Source organism: Lutjanus erythropterus, chromosome 18 (assembly GCF_056507025.1).
Source record: "Lutjanus erythropterus isolate fLutEry1 chromosome 18, fLutEry1.hap2, whole genome shotgun sequence".
Taxonomy (NCBI): Eukaryota; Metazoa; Chordata; class Actinopteri; order Lutjaniformes; family Lutjanidae; genus Lutjanus; species Lutjanus erythropterus.
The window spans coordinates 29,128,582-29,142,761 of NC_139334.1; the positions used below are offsets into that span (position 1 = coordinate 29,128,582).

At 37.1% G+C, this 14,180-nt stretch overlaps 2 protein-coding genes across 2 annotated transcripts; both read left to right on the plus strand.

Annotated features, from left to right (window-relative positions):
• Nucleotides 1-5,249: 5,249 nt before the first annotated feature.
• LOC146311255 (E3 ubiquitin-protein ligase TRIM21-like) lies at nt 5,250-6,899 on the plus strand. Its single transcript, XM_084743017.1, has one exon. It carries the CDS (start codon nt 5,250-5,252, stop codon nt 6,897-6,899), a length of 1,650 nt encoding a protein of 549 aa, XP_084599143.1.
• Nucleotides 6,900-9,985: 3,086 nt separating this feature from the next.
• On the plus strand, nt 9,986-12,827 carry LOC146311256 (E3 ubiquitin-protein ligase TRIM21-like). The gene has a single exon (XM_084743018.1). It carries the CDS (start codon nt 9,986-9,988, stop codon nt 11,624-11,626), a length of 1,641 nt encoding a protein of 546 aa, XP_084599144.1. The 3' UTR covers nt 11,627-12,827.
• Nucleotides 12,828-14,180: the final 1,353 nt, after the last annotated feature.

The window sequence follows — 14,180 nt, forward strand, 5'->3', positions numbered from 1 at the left end:
CTCTTTATCCATCATATGTCTCCCAGACTCACTCTTTTCTTCCCTTCTTCCCATCTTTTTTCTTCATTTAGTTAAAACCTGTGTGGATCTAGCTGTATAAACCAGTTAACCAAAATCACTAGTGATTTATATTGTTGTATTTTACATGGAATTGTGGCAGTGGATGTATTTATATCAGTGATAAATGTCCAAATGACCATATTTCATTATTTTCATTATTTCATTATTTCATTATCATTGGCTCCCAACCCCCACTAGATGTCGCCAAAGCTTCACGGAGTATGGCGAGGCCGTCTTGATTTTAAGGGGTGTAAGAAAACTTTAAGAAAATATATATGGCAGGCCTATATCTCAGTAAAATTAATTCTGCATGAATTTGCACTCTGATTAATGTGAAACAAAACAAACAAACAAACAAACAAACATTTCAGAGGAGGACACGTTCATGTCAAGTGAAGTGACTATTTCAACTTCACGTTTCTTTAATCTCTAAAGACACAGTGGTTGTTTTATGTTCTGTCACACTAAATATATTTCAGATTGATTTCAGGTTTCGTTTTTAATCTGACCTTTCAGTTTTAGTCTTGCCTTCACTGTACTATTGTATTATTGTATTTTTGCTTTCTGTTTTATTGCTGACATCGTATTGCTGTCTCTAATCTCTCTGTCAGCTGTATTGAGGCAGATACTCGCTCATCTATATCACCTGGAAAGGACTTCCACACCTGGTGTGTTTAAATGCGTGATATAAATAAACTGCCTTGACTTGAGTTTCTTCTTTCTCTTTCTTCCTCTGCATCCCCACTCCCCCCTCCAACCTTCCCTCTTCCTTTCTTTCCAGCCCCTCCATCTCCTCCTCTTCCTCCTCCTCTTCCTCCTCTCTCAGTGTAGATACATCAGAAGCACTCCAGCACCTCCTCAGGCTGCAGAAAGACCAATTAATTAAAAACACTAATAACCCTTTCTCTGCTGGGAGAGAGAGAGCATTTTCCTCTTCATACATTATTAATGTGGCTCTGTATGATCATTTGCAGGTAATGTGTGTGTGTGTGTGTGTGTGTGTGTGTGTGTGTGTGTGTGTGTGTGTGTGTGTGTGTGTGTGTGTGTGTGTGTGTGAGAGAGAGAGAGATAGTGATTTTCACTCAGCGGTGCTCATTAGGAGCTGACCAGCTGAGAGTGAATAAGTAGTGAGACAGTCTGAGTGTGTGTGGTAGTTCATGTCATTTGCATGGTAAGAGCTGGCCAAACCCTGTGTGTGTGCGTGTGTGTGTGTGTGTGATCTGTAGCTCTTGTAAAGTGGCAGCTGAGTGGACCCCGGGGCCCCTCAGATGTAGTGAGGAGGAAATTAAGTTAACGGGTTAATGAAACGATTTTCTGTTCATCGTCTGTTTCCTACAGTTTGTCTCTTGACAAGAAAAAAAAGGCCTGTTATGAAAACAGCTGATCCAAGCACACAAACACACACACACACACACACACACACACACACACACACACACAAAAAAAAAAAAAAAAAAAAAAAATCACATACGGGTGTAAGAATAAATGCACTAGCAGAAAAATTCAAGTCAAGTCAAGTAAGAAAAAAAAAAAAAAAAAAAAAGACGAACTAAAGTGAAATAATACTCAGGATAAGACCCCAAATAAGAACATCAGTGTGTCTATGTATTTAAACAGAATTTAAATAAAATAAACTTCCTTGGCCTGAGTTCTTGGTTTGTTTAAGCTACAAAGTTATATTTGCGTCTTATAAAGTTAATACATTCCCTTCTTGATTTTTTAAAGAATAATATTACACATCATACAGAAATGAACATATATTAGGTTATTCACATAATCATGGCATGTTTTGTGTCAGTTTGCAGTATTTCATGGAACTACAGATAAATCATAGACCAAATAAGCAGACATAATAATGATAAAATGAACAAGGAGGGTTCCTACACCCCAGCATGTTCTCAGTGAAAGGTGGAGATGTCAAGTTCTGTCCTATTTGATCACTGTGACAAAATAGGAAGTAGAAAAAAAAGGAAAGCTGGACATACATGACAAAACATGGACATCTTTATCTTACTGATAATGACGTCTCTTCATTATTTGAAAATCGATTCTTATTTATCACTATTAAACCCTGTAACAGGCCATTCTCCTTGTTTAAGATTTTTAATCAAAGCGGCAGAATCGTAGTGAGCAGCCATTTTATTTTTTAAAGTTGCTCACATTTCTCTTAATGCTAATCAAAATACAGATTTTTGAACCACAATTCTTATTTTAAATATACTTATTTAATTTTGATATAAAAGGGCTACAGAGTCAACATGTTATGGTGGAAACAATATCTGACAATATCAATTAATGATTTTGTTGAAAAATAGAAAGCTTCTTTGTGCTTGAGAAGTATTCCCTTTTTTAAACCAGGAAGTGAGACAGGGGTCCTTAGGGTAAAGCTAACCTTTTTTATGCCTGATTAAATCATGTTTTTGTAAAAGGTCTGACAGAGTTGACAGAAATCTGGGACACAACTTTAACATCTTATCAAAAGAATTAATTCTAAAACAAAGGTGATTATAATAACACATTTGCATAGTCAGTAGGTATTGTTAGTTTTAGATTTTGAAAGCTTGAGCTACAAGCTTTGTTTTAATTGTTAATTGTTTTTAATTGTTTGAAGTTGTGAATTCTTGTCTTGGACAAGGGTTTCTGGCACAGAGCAGGATTAAGATTTTTACTTAAATTAATTTTTATATTCAAATTCATTTACATATATTTTATATACAGTATATAAATCCTTAAAGAGTACATTTTCAATAGAATATTGGAATTACAGTGTTGGTCTTGACACGACTTTTCCCAGCTGATATAGCATGAAGGAACTACAACTCTTATTTTGTTATAACAATCTTGTGTGATCTTACCTTATAATTACCTGCAGCTACACGACATTGTTTTGTTCACGTAGTTTTGAATCTCACTCTGTGTGGGTGTGTCTAGGAGAGAGCTCTGTCCTCTCTGTGAACACTTTGGCAAATCCAGTTGTGTTGTGTTGCTCTGTATTGTGTCTCTTGCACTGCTTAAAAACAAAATAAAAAAAACTGTTACACAAAAAAATCAATGAATAAAAACTAATTCAACACAGAAAGTTGCAGAGGGAAAGCATTACAAGGAAACATGTAAGACTATGACTTGTCATGAAGGATTGAGGTAAAACCAGCTGTTCAGCGTGTGCGGTTTGTTTATGAACATTCCTCAACAGGGCTGAAGCAAATAATTGATCTCATTATTGACCTGAATACAGTATCAACAAACACACCCTATAAAAAAGCTGTTATCCTCTGCTTGTCTTGTCCAAACATCAATCCAAACCCCAAAGTAAAACTGACAGAAAAGCTGGAACCAGAGACACTGCTGCTAACCTGTGGAGGGTTTGTGCCCACCGAAATCTTGTTTCTTAAAAATTTTTTACATACTTACATACAACTTAACATATTTGATCAGCAGTGAAAAGGAAATGTTATCGAACAAAGTTGCAAAAAGTTGGAAATATTTCATTTAGTTTTCCAATAATATCCACCCAGCAACTAATCCATGACTCATGGTTTTGTTCTTATGTAAAGGCAACTCATAGCCATTTCATTTCTATGGGTTTTAAATTGCTGAGGTCAACTTGAGAATTGTGATTTGAATTTGTCCAATTTCCATTTAAAGTTCCCAGGATGCAATGTATACATGCATCATGTGTTACATACATGCCCATGGACTACTTTAGAGGGAAACACCCACACTATAGTTGCAAAAAAATAGGCATTTCGCCTAGGGCCCAAAAGAAGCTGGAAGCAGCCCTGCTCATAAATACGATAATAATACACAATTCCTACCAAAGTAAAGCAACACTGTAACATATGGGAAAACACAGCTCAAAATATCACAGCAACTACACCACACAGTCAGTTAGTGAACAGAACTACAGCTACCTGCTGTAGCCAAACTGCTAGCTAGCAGAGCACTTGTTAAACAGAAAAGTGGCTAACGTAACATGTCTGTACAAAATGTAACAGCTTGATAACTATTTACACACAGACAAATGTTCCCCAAGGCAAAAGCATGTAGAAATACATTCAGCAGCAACATGTATCTAATACTGTCTATCTTTCCTGTCTCTGCTCAACTGAAACATGTTCTTAACAAACATGTTCTTTCCCAAAAACACAAACAAAAACACCAAAAACACATCACTGGGATCAACCTGAAGGAGGGACTGGGCTGGATGATAGCTGAAACAGAAGGTGGAGCAACAGTAGAAAGAAAGGTTAGCTTTAATGTGAGATTCCTAAAATGAAACTAAAAGTTTGCCAAAGTGAGATGAGTGCTGCTGTTGAGATGAGTTTTTGCTGTTTCTCACTAAACTAGACTTAAACTGAGTTCACCGCGTCTTTCTTAACTATACAACAGCCTCTGCCAAACACAGGTGAGTACAGAAGATAATAGCTATTATGCTTTAACAACCAGCATTAACACATATGTGAACCATTCAGACAGGGTGTGAAACTTTTGTTATTTAAATACTGAAACTTGTCAAATGAAACTTTCACTTATGTGTATTGTAGCTATATAAATATAAAACTGCTTCTTAACATTATAGCAGGCCTATTCAGTTACTTTTTGGAAAGGCCAGAAAAAAAAAAAAAAAAAATATGTATATATATATATATATATATATATATATATTAGGGGCTGGACATTTACATTTCCTGTCTGACCTGTAAAGGTAGGAATTTAAATGTGTAAAACAAAGCATCTTTTTTCCTCTATGCTATTAATTTTGCCTAATACCTAGATTAAAAGTAGTTTATTGTTTTAATACACACAATATTGCATTTAATGTCTTTTAATATCTGTTTGCACTCAGTTTGACCCTCATAGATTCCTCTGCTCAAACAGCCTCACTTAAAAGTTTTTGAAATAATGTGTCTCTGTGCTTAACAACGGACAAAGCCACTGAACTCGCTCATTAGCGTACAAATACAATGATGATCATCTAATAAACAATGCAAATAACCATACAATTAGAAAGATAGGAGGTTATTTAGAAAAAAGTACACATATACTTTTCAAAATATTTTTAAATGATCGAAGGGCTGAATTGAGGTTGTTGATGGATCATAGTTTGATATTTTTAAACAAATGATCAAGAATTTTGTCATTAAAGATTTGCTTGTAAATATTTATACGTTTGTTCTTATTGTGTAGATATGTCTGCTGCCAGCAGTGTGCTCTCTGAAGATCAATTTTTGTGCTCCATCTGTCTGGATGTCTTCACTGATCCAGTCACCACACCATGTGGACACAACTTCTGCAACACATGCATCTCTGAACATTGGGATGTTAATGTCCCGTGTCAGTGTCCCTATTGTAAAAAGCTTTTCTACACAAGACCTGAGCTGAAGGTCAATATTTTAATCTCTGAGATGGTTGCTCACTTTAAACAGTCAGCTCAACAGAAAACCAGCAGCAGCAGCTCAGAGCAACAAGTTGCCAAACCAGGAGAAGTTCCCTGTGATGTCTGCACTGGAACCAAACTGAAGGCCCTGAAGTCCTGCCTGGTGTGTCTGGTCTCCTACTGTGAGACTCACCTGGAGCCTCATCTGACAACATCAGGCCTGAAAAAACATCAGCTGATTGACCCTGTGAAGAACCTGGAGGGCAGGATGTGTGTGAAGCACGATAAACTGCTAGAGCTATTTTGTAAGGATGACCAGGCATGTGTCTGTATGCTGTGCACCATTTTAGACCACAAGGCACATGATATTGTTCCTCTTAAAGAAGAATATGAAGGAAAGAAGTCAGAGCTTGGGAAGACAGAGGCTGAACTTCAGCAGATGATCCAGGAGAGACAACAGAAGATTCAAGAGATAAAACATTCAGTCAAGGTCAGCAGAGAAAATGCAGACAGAGAGATAGCAAATGGTGTTCAGGTCTTCAACAAGATGAAGGATGCTTTTGAGAGACACCAGGCTCAGTTTACTGCAATGACTGAACAGAAACACAGAACAACAAAGAAACAGGCTGATGGTTTCATCAGAGAGCTGGAACAGGAACTCTCTGAGCTGAAGAAGAGAAGTGCTAAGCTGGAGCAGCTCTCACGCTCTGAAGACCACCTTAACCTCCTCCAAAACTTCTCATCCCTGAGTGCTGCTCCACCGACCAGAGACTGGACAGAGGTCAGAGTCTGTCCACCGTCATATGTGGGGAACGGCAGGACAACTGTTGCTCATCTGTTGGCCATAGTCATGAAAGAGATGAACAAGCTGGTCCCAAAGTCCGAGCTGAAGATGGTCCAGCAGTATGCAGTGGATGTGACGCTTGATCCTGATACAGCAAATCCTGAGCTCATCCTGTCTGAAGATGGGAAACAAGTACATCATGGTGATGCTGTAAAGAGGAATCTCCCAGATAACCCAAAGAGATTTTCTACTGATGCCTGTGTGTTAGGAAAGCAGATTGTTTCTTCAGGAAGAATTTACTTTGAGGTTCAGGTTAAAGGGAAGACTGATTGGGTTTTAGGAGTTGCTAGAGAGTCAATCAACAGAAAAGACATAAGTAATATTTGCCCTGAGAATGGTTACTGGACTGTAGGTTTGATGAATGAAAGTACATTCTTGGTTTCCGCTGACCCTCCAGTCCGTCTCCCCCTGGAGTTCAAACCTGAGAAGGTGGGAGTGTTTGCAGATTATGAGGAAGGTCTGGTTGCCTTTTATGACGCTGATGCTGCAAATCTAATCTATGTCTTTACTGGCTGCTCCTTCACTGAGAAACTCCTCCCATTCTTCACCCCCTGTCTTAATCAAGGTGGTAAAAACTCTGCCCCTCTGATCATCTGTCCTGTCAACCCTGCAAAGTAGAAAAACCATGTGATTTTTCTAAGTAATAAATCTCCATATTTAGTGGTAATGTACAGTGTGTATTTGTCTTGTTTTAATTCGAATTTGACATCTTTATTATATATCACACTGCTACTTACTACTGCAATGCAATAATTTGCATTTCCAAGTAATTTAATTGGTCTTGTATAATGTAGTTTAATCTGTTTTCAATTTATTTACCATTTAACAACACAGGGTTATACAACAGGAAAAACAAAAACAAAAGTTATATAGAAAATTTATGTACAGTAGTTTGGTTGAATGGAAGTTATGTAAATAAATAAGTCTACTACCTGTTTTTAAAATGTCAAATCATCACAAAGTTCAATAGCCATGGGCCTGTCGTTGTGTATGTTCATTTAGCCAAGTTACATTACTGTATGTTGTTATGCTTTTTTTTTAAAAATGTAAGTTGACCAATTTTGTGTAATTGCCTGCTTTACCAAACTACATCCTCTGTGATATTATGTAAATACCTAAAATTGAATTTAAGCAGTAGGTGAACATTTATTCTTCTATGTCTTACAGCATAAACTTTCAGTTTTATAATTTTAACAAGACTGAGATGATGATGTGTTTTTTTTCAAATGAAATCTTTTTTAGCAGACATTTGGTAAATGGTAGGTCTAACTTCTCATTTTGATATTTTGAAGAGTTTGTAAAATTTCAAACATAACATGGATACTTGGACAGTAAACAGAGCAACAACCAGGTACATTTGTCTTTTTATATGTGATGAAAACATGTGCTTTGCCTCTAGATATCTGTTGCAGCCTGTACTCTGATTCTTTCATTTTTTGTAGGCTTTGTTTGTACAGTAGAAAATATTTCTGAGTGGCAAAAATGGGATTATTGCGCCTCAGTGGGGTTGTTCAAACTAATGAAGAAAACTAATGTTGATACTGTGTTCATACTGAAATAAACAGATTTTGTCACACTTTGTTTAACCTTTTTTTTTTTTTTAACTTAGCATTTTCTGTCAGTCACACAACAAAAGATTGAAACAAAGAGTGGCATAATTAAACATCTGGAAAATAAGGAAGTAAGTTGAGGAATAAAAAAAAGAAAGAAAGATCCACACTTCAGAGCACAGGAGGTTCATTATCAGATGACTGCAAAAAAGGGATGTGAAAGAATAGTTTTCTGTTGCAAAACGAGCGAAGCCTTGCAATCCAACTTCCTATGACTGTCTTTTAAATAGTAAGATTTTATCATTTTCTTTGTCACATATAGGGTGACCAGACATCCAGTTGTTCCAGATGCTGTACTTATTGTCCTAACAATTAACAGTGATAGTAACAGATAAGATAACACATTAATCTGAAAAGATTTTGATCAAAACAGAGGATATGAAAAGGTAAAGGTCTCAAATAACTACAAGATGGCTGTATCTGCAACTGTTTAACCTTTGCTCCATACTGATATTTTCTCCCTGCCTCCTGTCTCGTGCTAAAAGTGCGTTTCTGCAATGACCCTGAAGAGGGAGATAAAAAAAAAAATCACCACAAGAGCTGAATCAAGAGGTGGTGTAACAGCATGCCCAGCTGGCTTCAACGTCAGACTCCAGAAATGAAACCGAAAGTTACAGTGATAAGAGTTCTGCAGCTGAGTTGTACTGGTTCTCTCTAAACTGTGTGACTTAAAGAAAAGCTCACCGACTATACAGCAGTCTCTGCCAAACACTGGTGAGTACAGCAGATAATGTGTGTGTCTACTGTGTTTAAACAACCTGCATGAACACATATTTGAACTGAGCTCAGACAGGGTGTGTCTCTTATCTCACTTAAAAATGAAACTTATGAAATGTTCACTTATGTGCAATGTAGCTATAGAAACTGTAATCTAGCATTCATGAATCATGCATCAGGGTGTTTACTTACACACAGATATCCTGGTTTTGATCTTATTCAAGAAATGGTGTTTATATGGAACATGTGAAACTTGCTATTCATAACAGTTTCTGACCATCTGTGTTTAAGGTTTATCTTGATCTCTTGATCTTGGACACAGTGTTTTACGCTTTTGTTAGGAATATCAAATACATTTTATTCAGAATATACTTCTATTGTGACATGTTTTGATGGTACATAAATGATACATAAAGTATAAGAACATTACATAGGGATGTGGTCAGACAGAAACCATGCATGTACAAAACTCACTTTTCAGGAAATAAAAAAAAAAACAAAACAAAAATAATTTAAAACTAATTGAATACTGCTTAGTCAAAGTAGCTCTTTCAAATACAATTCAGTGGTGAAACATTTGAAAAACCCACAGACAGATATAAAGGATGACCAATAGCATTGATTTATGAAAAGAAAATAAAAATGTAAAAAATATGGAGATACAACATTTGGACCTTATTGTCACAATATTTTAATATATTTGGATCCCTCAGTGCTGCACAGAAATATTCATTAAACATCCAACAACAATGTTCACAAAAGTCTTCATAAACACTATGTAACAGTAAAAATGAGTATCATATGAATAATTATGATTATAATACCAATGGACCTAGTGTTAAAGTAATAACAGTAATTAACTGAACTGGCAGTATATACCTGTGATAATTTAATGCAGGCTAATAAGAATAAAGCAGAAGATATAGCATAACAATATGGAATAACTGTAAAAAAAATCACATTGGTTAGGTTATTGGCCAGGACTATCAACCCTGGCTGTTAGCCTGATCTGGAGCAGCTGGCTGCACAGAATAAATCTCCATGATAACTTGTGCTACTGCTTTCATGAAATCAAGTCAAGATTAAATTCAGCCAGGATAACTGGAAAATCCCATCTTAATCTGCTGTCTTGGTTTTGTGAAATAGCCCTCAGAACACATCATCCTGATTTCTGAACATCATTCATTGGTACAGAACAGGGTGGTGAGAAATCAGAACACAGGAAGGCAGCCATATCCTCAATATGATCAAAACTGGGATAAATCTCATAACTGCAATATTAATGCATGTAAACACACATAGTTTGATATTTTTAATCAAATAATCTAGAATTCTGTCATTATAGTTTTTCCCTCAAACTTTTGTTCTTGTGTAGATATGTCTGCTGCCAGCAGTGTGCTCTCTGAAGATCAGTTTCTGTGCTCCATATGTCTGGATGTGTTCACTGATCCAGTCAGCACACCATGTGGACACAACTTCTGCAACAAATGCATCACTGAGCACTGGGATAATAATGCTTCTTGTGGGTGTCCCCTTTGTAAAAAGTTTTTCTACACAAGACCTGTGCTGCAGGTCAATACTTTCATCTCTGAGATGGTTGCTCACTTTAGACAGTCAGCTCAACAGAAAACCACCAGCAGCAGCTCAGAGCAACAAGCTGCTAAACCAGGAGAAGTTCCCTGTGATGTCTGCACTGGAACCAAACTGAAGGCCCTGAAGTCCTGCCTGTGGTGTCTGGTCTCCTACTGTGAGACTCACCTGGAGCCTCATCTGACAACATCAGGCCTGAAAAAACATCAGCTGATCGACCCTGTGAAGAACCTGGAGGGCAGGATGTGTGTGAAGCACGATAAACTACTGGAGCTGTTTTATAAGGATGACCAGGCATGTGTCTGTATGTTCTGCACCGTTTTAGACCACAAGGCACATGATGTTCCTCTTAAAGAAGAATATGAAGGACAGAAGGCAGAGCTTGGGAAAATAGAATCTGATCTGCAGAAGATGATCCAGGAGAGACAACAGAAGATTCAAGAGATAAAACATTCAGTCAAGGTCAGCAGAGAAAATGCAGACAGAGAGATAGCAAATGGTACTCGGGTCTTCAACAAGATGAAGGACACTATTGAGAGACACCAGACCAAAGTCACTGAGACGATCAAAGAAAAGCACAGAACAACAAAGAAACAGGCTGATGGTTTCATCAGAGAGCTGGAACAGGAAATCTCTGAGCTGAAGAAGAGAAGTGCTGAGCTGGAGCAGCTCTCACGCTCTGAAGACCACCTTAACCTCCTCCAAAACTTCTCATCCCTGAGTGCTGCTCCACCAACCAGAGACTGGACAGAGGTCAAAGTCTGTCCTCCGTCATATGTGGGGAATGTGAGGAAAGCTGTTGCTCGTTTGTTAGAAATGATCATAAATGAGATGAAGCTGGTCACAAAGGCAGAGTTCATGATGATCCAGCAGTATGCAGTGGATGTGACACTTGACCCTGATACAGCACAAAACAAACTCATCCTGTCTGAAGATGGAAAACAAGTACATCATGCTGATGCAGAGAGGAATCTCCCAGATAACCCAGAGAGATTTTCCACTCGTCTCTGTGTCTTAGGAAAGCCGTTTGTCTCTTCAGGAATATCGTACTTCGAGGTTCAGGTTAAAGGGAAGACTAATTGGATTGTCGGAGTTGCCAGAGAGTCAATCAACAGAAAAGAGCTGACCAATATTAGCCCTGAGAATAGTTACTGGACTGTTCGTTTGAGGAATGGAAATGAGTTCTACGCTCTCGATGAACCTCCTCTCCGTCTCTCCCTGAAGTTGAAACCTGAGAAGGTGGGTGTGTTTGTAGATTATGAGGAGGATCTGGTCTCCTTTTATAATGTTGACACCGCTACTCTTTTGTTCTCCTTTACTGATTGTGCCTTCACCGGGAAACTCCTACCATTCCTCAGCCCCTGTCATAATGAGATTGGTAAAAACTCTGCCCCTCTGATCATCTGTCCTGTTGACCACGCTGGGTAGAACATAAAAACAAGATTTAGTGGTAATGTGCAGTGTGTATGTATATCAGGGCAGGATGCGGGGATCAGTATCCTGATATGCTGCTTTTAGTGTGCTTTTTTAACCTGTCATGCTAGATACAGGTTAAATTGTTTGGTAGTGTTCCCAGAAACAAAACTGTGTTGTTTATTTATTTATGGATCATTACCAGGATGACATTTATGTCACAATATGAAGATTAAAAAGACATCGGTTTTCTTCCTAGATTGTGACATATTATTTTGCAAAAGTAAGATTTAGCTGAATTAAACTTTAAACATAAATGAAGGAAAAACACCAATAAATTTAAATAAATGTGAAATCACATTTATATTTTACTTTCTTTCAACTGCAGATGGTAATTGCATGGATCATTGTTATGAAAAATAAGATTGTGCACTACAATACAAGTAAAGCATGGTGACTGTAAGATCTAGATGTCCAAAAAAAAAAAAAAAAGAATTCAACTAAAGAGGAGACATCATCTGCTCCTGGCAGGATAGTTGAGCTGCTGTTTTTATATTTGAACCTCAGCATGTAACGGATGATATGTTTTCTTTGAGGAAAACTGTCAGTGCATAATGACGGAGAATGCCGTGTTGTTAGACAGTGAAAGTTGTGCATGTGATTGTTACACTCTTTGATGCACCTTTAATTTATATTAGTTAATTTATATGTTCTATTTATATTTTTATGTTCATCTAGTGAAGTTATGTTGTTTGGTAGCCCATGTTAGTTGTTTGATGTTTTCAATGGCCCAAAATGCCTGGCCAAAATATTTTCCGTATGCTGGATTAAATATTGTATTGCAATGTAGTAAGTCACTTCATATATAAAGAGGAGATGGTTTTGTACACACATCTCTACAGTATAGCAATGAAATTTTAGGTTTCACAGGTAATACTTTGGCTTATTGTTGCAGTTGTTGTTCTCTACATTAAACTGTAATATATCCAATGTGTGGGTTCAGTATATGTTTTAGTCGACCTATTACATGTGATATTGTGCAGACCGTTATCGTTTAAGGTGAGATAGAGGTTATTAACGCCTCTGTATTTATTCTGTTTTCTGTTGTTTTTCAAAACTGTCTTCGGACCACCAAAGCAGTAACAGAGCAACAGACATGTAAATCTGTCTCATGTTCTGTGGTGAATGTGTGCGTTGCCTTTAATAAATGTAAAGTCTAAAGAAAAATGAAAGGGAAAAGTGTGATTATTGCACCTCTTTGTGGTGGTAGAGGGAACAACTGTTGATACTGTGTTCATAACATGGAATGTGCTAAAATTATATGTACATAAATACACAGTACCAGTCCAAAGTTCAGACACACCTTCTCATTAAATGTTTTTCCTTTATTTTTATTAACATGGCTCGGATCTCAAACTGTCATCAAAGCAGAAGGTTCCTAGTTTTGATTCACTTCTAAACTATCAAAGAGGAAAAACGTGCACACCTGTAAATAAAAAGCAAAAATACAGAAATAGTGGGTGCGTTTAGTTTTTACCTTTTTTGGGAATCTGAAATGCAAAACATTTTGCTTTTTTCTTATCTTATAATTCTATATATGTTACTTCATAATGTTGATGTCTCCATGAGATGGCGTGTCTGAACATTTGATATAAATACACACACACACACACACACACACACACACACACACACACACACACACACACACACACACAGTTGTTGTTTTTTTTTTTAAGTAGATAAACTAGATAAAGTAAGAAAAAAGGACCATATAACAATGGCTGGGTAAACGTAGAACACATTTAATCAATTACATTTCAATAATGTGATTTAATAATTTTGCTACCCTCTCTCTTTTTATATAAGTGTATATACAGTGTGAACAGTCGCTTGATTTTCCTCAAAAGAGTGAAACAGCGCCCCTCTGGGTTCCTACGGTCAAACATGGCGTCGCACCCGTAGTAAAGTTTACTGAAGAGAACAGGTGAAATTAGCATCTTTTGGTTCAAATATAGCGTGGAGGTTAAATGTGGTTACTGTGAAATAACTGTGAAATGGACAGGTGTCTGAAAAAGTAAACATGAAGGTAACTAAGCAGTCAGTCATACAGACTCAATAAGAACGATATAAAGTTAAAAACGGTCTTTAAATGAAGCAGAGTTAGCTTGTTTCCAGTGTTGCTGCTAATTATGCTGCGTTAGCTAACGTGTTTTTGAAGCAGGTGTTAGCATCAGTAAGAGAGGAGGAGAGGAGTCCTGTCAGCGAACAAACTGAGGGACCATCACAAACTCAAGGACGTTATTATATGATGTGGATAATTCATCTCGAGGAAAGAGAAGAAAATGGGCTCAGACATCAAATAACGTGAGTTAAATACGTCTTTTAACTGTTTCTGTGTCTGTCTCTTCATTCACTTCGGTCCTCACGGTTAAATGTGGCTCCAGATTTGTTTGTGTGAATTTGCTTTGGCTCAATTTTCATTGTTTTTAAATTTTTGACGCTGAATTTTCATCGTCTGTGCAATTTCAAATATTATTATCAAGTAAAGCTGTCAGTCTATATTGAA